General features: G+C 41.8%; 1 protein-coding gene across 1 annotated transcript; it reads left to right on the forward strand.

Annotated features, from left to right (window-relative positions):
* Positions 1-797: 797 nt before the first annotated feature.
* On the forward strand, positions 798-6223 carry oser1 (oxidative stress responsive serine-rich 1). The gene is made up of 4 exons (XM_074637028.1): positions 798-1182; positions 2575-2684; positions 3993-4109; positions 4790-6223. Exons 2-4 carry the CDS (start codon positions 2608-2610, stop codon positions 5745-5747), a joined length of 1152 nt encoding a protein of 383 aa, XP_074493129.1. The 5' UTR covers positions 798-1182; positions 2575-2607; the 3' UTR covers positions 5748-6223.
* Positions 6224-6537: the final 314 nt, after the last annotated feature.

Raw genomic sequence — 6537 nt, forward strand, 5'->3', positions numbered from 1 at the left:
GGCAGCATATTTCACAGCATTTCAGTCCATTCAGTTCAGGTGTACTGTGTGTCAATAATGGTATGGAGGTGAGGTGTGGGGTATTTGTGTCCCTCTTTAAAGGACCCATATTATAAAAAAGTGAGATTTTCATGTTTTTTTATTATAAAGTAGGTTTAAGTCCTATATAAATACTGTGAAAGTATCGAAATCCACAGGGAAATACACACAGCCCGTATTCAGAAACTCCGCATTTGAAACAAGCTGTCAGGATTTCTGCCCATTTGTGATGTCACGAATATACAATATTTAGACTCTTTGCATAAGTTTAAACTTAAACATTCTAAATGTGTCCCAGTTTATTCCTGGTTGCGGTGTATGTGAATGTCATCAGCTGACAGGAAGTACACATGGACCCAAGCTTTTGCCTAACGACGCAATTCTGTTGCAATTCCGCCAAAATGCGGCTAAAATGGAGCGTTTCAGACAGAGGATAAATACAAGCATATTCAGGCTGACAGTATGAGGAAAATAAAGTTGTTTTTTAACATTACAGCATGTAAACATGTTCTAGTAGAAACACAAAATACAAGTATGAACCTGAAAATGAGCATAATGTGGGACCTTTAAAGTCCTTTGCCACCAGTTTTATTGTAGCTGGGAAGAAGCTGTTCCCCATTCAGATAGTGTCTGTCCTACAAACTATGTCATTAATATGAAAAACACATCATGCTGTTAGTGTGAAAAACACAAGTGTGTATTTTCGAAATTCGCATTGAACACAAACAGCAGAGAGTGACGTCAGGGCGACGTGGTGACGTCACCAGCGCTGCGCGTTGTTGCAGAGTCACTGCGACTGAGTGACTGTAAACAAGCTGAGAGAAAGAACAGTCGCCATTTAAGCTAGGCCCTTAATGCTGTTGCTCTATCTCTGCTCTTACTCGTCATTTACACTCATCCGTGAATAACTTCGCGATACGAAGTGTAACCATCCACGAGCAGTGTTTTTAATCGAGTCACAGTTCGTGTTTTCAAGTCGCACAGAGCTAACTAGCCTCTTCTAGCCTTTAGCTTGCGTTAGCTTAGCCGTTAGCTTAGCCTCGCTGGCTTGTCAACATCCTAAAGGGCCCTGTTGCGAGGCAAACACCCTGCATGCCCTGGGGTTATCTCTCTCTCTTTACTGCGACCAGGATCTCCTGAACCGTGAGTGTCACCTCCTCTCCTGTCTCTGAAAGGTTTCTAAACTGTTTACCTCCTGTGGCACAGATAGCCAGTTAGCTCAGCAGCCAGAGTAACCTGCTAGCATTAACCTATAAGGGTGGGCTCATGAAATCCTCTGTTTACAAGCAGTGGTTGCCAGTGGTTTTGTTGTGGAGTATAACTCTTAATCATTCATTGCAGACAAATGCATGATAAACTCTCATAACTGTTCAGCTACACTTTATCCCAGAGATTGTGTTTTTGTGTTTGTGGCACCATCAGCTTGTCAATCACGTGATGTGTGATCAACAGACTTGGCTATCCAGAACAATGATATATGAGAAAACTATTAATAAGCCTGACATCTCCCAAGCATCTCTATTTTAATGTTCTTGTTTATTATAATATATAACATCATTATTATTGTCCTTTATTTAACCAGGTTAGTCCCATTGAGATCAAAGATCTCTTTTTACAAGGGAGACCTGGCCAAGGGAGCAGCAAGACAGTTATAGTGAAAGTAACAGACAACACATAAATTAACAACATTATAAAACTCATACAAAACACTTGCACACAGACAACAGATAATAATGCATATCGTGCACTTTAGACTAAGATACTGGAGTTACACTGCACTATACTCATTTTTAACAGTTTTCTTCATCTCCTTGTATTTTTATATCTGGTATATTTTTTGTATTTTGTACTTTGCACTACTAACTTTTTTACTGCCTTTTACTACCATGTTTTGCACTACGGAACTGTGATGCTGGAAACTTGAATTTCCCTCGGGATCAATAAAGTTACAATCTATCTATCTATCTATCTATCTATTTATTTCACCAGAGCTTTAAACTCATTCATGGTAACTAAGTTTTGAAGTTGAAGATCAGATTGTACATTATTCCAAGCAGTAAATCCCGAAAACCTAAAAGCTTTCTTTCCCAATTCAGGCCGTACTTTGGGAACAACAATCATAAGCTACAATTTATCCCACAGGTTGTGTTTTATGTTTGTGGCTCCATCAGCTTGTCAATCACGTGACGTGTGCTCAACAGAATTGACTATACAGAACAATGATATATGAGCAAACTATTAATATGCCTGACATGCATCTCTATTTGAATGTTTTTGTTTATTATAAATAACAGTTATTAGTCCACCTATTAAGTCTTCCTAGCAGGATCTAAGGCTTGATTATCTGTAACTGCTGCCTTAATATTTTGGCCATGTGTAGTGGAAACATGTCAATTTGGAAAACATTAGGTTCCAACTCAGATGCCAGTCATTTAACCTGTTAGCAAATAATTTAAAACATCTCGCAGCCCACAACTGCATGATAATCCACATTTTAGTGATGAAGTAGGTGTTGTGTGTTTGTGTGTGTTCCAGCTGGGTGGCTGGTCAGAGCGGCCTCCTCCCACCATGGAGGCAGGAGGGAAGGACTGTGAAGAGGAAACACTGCAGACAGCGTTTAAGAAGCTGAGGGTTGATGCTGGGAGGTAAATAACAGCAACCTACACTGACTGAACCACTGGCTTATTGACTCTTGTTTTTCTGTTGCTGTCAGGATATGAGCTAGTTTGTTGTTAACACAAACTACAAGTTGGCCAGTGCCATTACTCCCCCACTTAATTCATGAACCCATATTTGGAATAACAGACATGAGATGTATTTTCTGTTCTGTGCTGTTATCAGCTGCTCCAACAGTAACCTTCAGCTTTGGAAAAAAGACCCATGTAATCAATTTTACCTTCATGAATCTCCATTAAATCCTCATGTTATGATCGCTGTCTGATCGGCCCGCCGACCAGGCACCGCTTCATACCCACCAATCTGTTTACATGCGGCCGATCTTGAGCTACCGCCCTGCATATTTCTTGCTAGCTTGGTATTCTTTTATGTTTATGTTAAGAAATCATGGAGTTTGATGATTTGAATATTAAGGCTACATCCACACTAATATGTTTTCGTTTTAAAACGAAAACGATCTCCGTCTAGACGAGCGTTTTAGGGCCATTTCAGAATTAATCTCCGTCCATGCTACCACGCCTGAAAAAGCATATCACATGACCATTCAGGTACACTGGGCATGCGCGTGCCGGTTAGGGATGTGACAGTGAGGACATTTTTCTACTGGTTAATAAACTCGTCACAACACCGGTGTTATCGATTACACCGGACATTTTACAAGAAAAGATGACGATGATGTTTGGTGCTTACTTTGGTCTTTAACGTCAGGTGGCTGTGTGTCTGGCCTCTTTGTTCAAGCTTTCGCTGCGAGGCTGCAGGTTTCCACCCTGTGCTGCTCTGCAGCGCACACCAACTGTGACCGCTCCGTCCTCCTCACGGCGATTATCTCATCAGTCATGGTTCCCTTATAGCATTGGGTTTAAATCTGAAACAGTGCCAAATAGGCGCTTTTGCTTATCGCTTCGCATTGTCTTGCCTGTCAACTCTCTCTCGTCCCGTGTGTGTGAGAAATATGACATCTGCTTTTCTGAGCTGAGACTCCGTATGGAGCAGACACATTCACTGTCAGTTTGTAGTGTCCGTCGTCCGACTTTGTATTAATAACACGGCGCTGATATGCCAAAATGAACTAAATAGGTTTTATTTCTGTAAAAAAGCAAAACTCTAGTGCCGGTGTAAACAAGAAGCAGTGCTGGTCGTACAGATCGGACTCACAACAATCAATTTCTAGACATATTTAGGTTTTAAGAGCTGATGACAGCCAGAGTATTGATGTTGAGGTTAGTAAGTAGCACGTTTGCTGCAGTAAAGTTTATATGTTTCTCTCTTCTTTCCAGTTTACCTGGAGCAGTGAGTGTGTCGGAGGCATTGGCTCCCAGAGGGGCATCGCGTGCTTGTCTTGACACCAGCGGAGCGAAACCCAAACTCGGCTGCCCGAAGGACAACTGGCACGGGTAGGTTGAGGTGGTCACTGCTCAGCTGCTACATGTGTCGTCCTGTGAACAGAAGGATTCATTTTTGGGCTGTGAAGAAGCAGACAGTGTTTAAAAACTGCAAGTGTGCTCAGTCAACTTTCTCTTACATAATAATATAGATTATTTATTAGATATAAATAAAAATAATAAAAACAGCTCAGGCCTTGAGTGGAATACAACTAAGTGTTGAAACTCACTGCTTGACCTTTCTTAAATTGTAGACGGGCTGTGACACACTGGCATGTGTCATCATAAATAAAAAAAGAAATAAATTAATACAAATAAATACATAAATAGATAAAAGGGAAGATTAAACAGAAGAATAAATAAATAAGGGAATTAATATAAAGATGAATAAATAAAGAAGCAAATTAAAACAGAAATATCAATTTATATCACATTTTATCAATGAATTAATGGCTACATTTATTCTTAATATTATTTTTTATACATTTGATGACATTTTTTTTTTTTTATCAAGTCATTCATTCATTTATTTTTTATTTTGTCAGGTTCCGTCCTCCATAAGTTCTAAGTAGGCTGATTAGCCCCAAAAAATTAAGACTATTATTACATAATGTTTCATGTTTTCCCATCATTCTCTGTTCTCCTTTCTTTCTCATTTGGCCTTCCTCTTTCTCCCTTACCTCCGTCTTTAGCTGCATGAGGAAAACTTCTAGAGGAGTATCCAGAACCCAGCGGCGTCGGAGGTCCAAGTCCCCCATCCTGCATCCTCCAAAGTTCACCTACTGCAGCACCGCGGCAGCCTCTGCACTGTCGACCCCTAGTGGCTGCTTGAAGCACCAGCGCCTGGCCGTGCCTGAGCCTGTGGAGCCTCGTCCTGCAGTCGATGGAAGAACAGCCTCCTCCGTGGCCGTCCCGGCCCAGAAAGAGCTCTCTTCTTCAGTCACTCCCGGCCACATCTCCCCTCTGGTTTTTGGATCTTGTGCTGGGTATGAGACACATGTCGGAGCTGCAGTTTCTACGCCGTCCTTAAAAGAGATCCCCACTGTTGTTACTACTGTCGCGACGTCATCCAGGGAGGATGGAGGAAGCCCCGGAGATGTCCGGGCGAGCGAGGAGAGCGGCCCAGAGAAAAGTGCCTGCGAAGGAGCAGAGTCTGCAGCGGGAGCACCTCGGATATCCGGACCCGCAGACGCCGCTGACTTCCGAGCTTTATCCGAGCTCCACATTAGCGGCTCGGCAGAAGGCCCCCACATTCCCTGCTCCTGTGCCTGGAAGAGTAGTTCAGATTCCCAGGAGGAGAGCAGGCAGGGGGCCGAATCTCAGTGCCAGTGTCAGTCCCTTCATCAGGGCTGGCAAGGCTTGGAGGTGTACTCCTTCACGGGACTCCGCAACGTCATATCAGAGTGCGAGAGGAGCCTGCCGAGCCGCGAGGACGCCGCCAGAACTCTCAGCACCAACAGTAACGCTGCCACAGCTTCGTCACCTTCATCATCGTCAGCAACATTGTCGTCGGGCTCCCCTCGCTCGTGTTCAGAGCAGGCGCGGGCCTACGTCGACGACATCACGATAGAGGACCTTTCTGGCTACGTGGAGTATTATCTCTACATCCCCAAGAAGATGTCACACATGGCTGAGATGATGTACACTTAAAAAAAAAAGTAAAATAAAATTATTATATTATCATAAGGAAATAATAAGAGTTTTTTTTCTGTTGTTGAGGGAAAAGGCAGCCTCGAAGGAATGTCAGTAGTGGGTAGAAGACTGGATCAGGCATGAAAGTTATAATTTAAATATACAACAATAACTAATTTGAACCCAGGTTGAAATGTTTCCATTGTCCCCTGCCCTCAGTTTGAGCCCCCCCCTCCCTCATCATTTTATTAAAATTAACAGGAACAAATTACCATCTATTTCTCATTTAGTTTTGACTTCCATCCCTCCTTTTTTTGTGCTATATTTAAATTTTCGGTTTACAGATGAAGTTGCCAAAGCTCTTGGTGCAGGCTCTTGCAGAAGGAGATGACAGTAGGGAAATGCAAACTTGTAATGCCAAGCGTTTGTGGTGTTGTGTCACCTGCCTGGATTTCTTTTCACTCAATAAAGAAGCAAACTGTTTGTCAGAAAAATGTGTCATTGTCTCTTCAGTCAAAGTAGATACTAGGACTGTCAATTGATTAAAATATTAAATCGCGATTAATCACGTGATCGTCCATAGTCACTCGTGTTTAATCGCAAATTAATCACACATTTGTTATCTGTTCAAAATGTACCTTAAAGGGAGATTTGTAAAGTATTTAATACCTATAAACATGGGAGTCAGCAAATATGCTTGCTTTATGCAAATATATGTATATATTTATTATTGTATATTTTATACAATTATATTATACAATTAACAACACAAAACAATGACAAATATTGTCCATAAACCCTCACAGAC

Source organism: Sebastes fasciatus, chromosome 1 (genome assembly GCF_043250625.1).
Source record: "Sebastes fasciatus isolate fSebFas1 chromosome 1, fSebFas1.pri, whole genome shotgun sequence".
In the NCBI taxonomy this organism is placed as follows: Eukaryota; Metazoa; Chordata; class Actinopteri; order Perciformes; family Sebastidae; genus Sebastes; species Sebastes fasciatus.

What these genes read in the sequence shown, in the direction of transcription:
- oser1 (XM_074637028.1), top strand. Translation starts at nt 2,608, where the DNA reads ATGGAGGCAGGAGGGAAGGACTGTGAAGAGGAAACACTGCAGACAGCG. An exon ending in CTGAGGGTTGATGCTGGGAG is followed by an intron (nt 2,685 to 3,992) that starts GTAAATAACAGC and finishes TCTTCTTTCCAG; the next exon opens with TTTACCTGGAGCAGTGAGTG. An exon ending in CCGAAGGACAACTGGCACGG is followed by an intron (nt 4,110 to 4,789) that starts GTAGGTTGAGGT and finishes CTCCGTCTTTAG; the next exon opens with CTGCATGAGGAAAACTTCTA.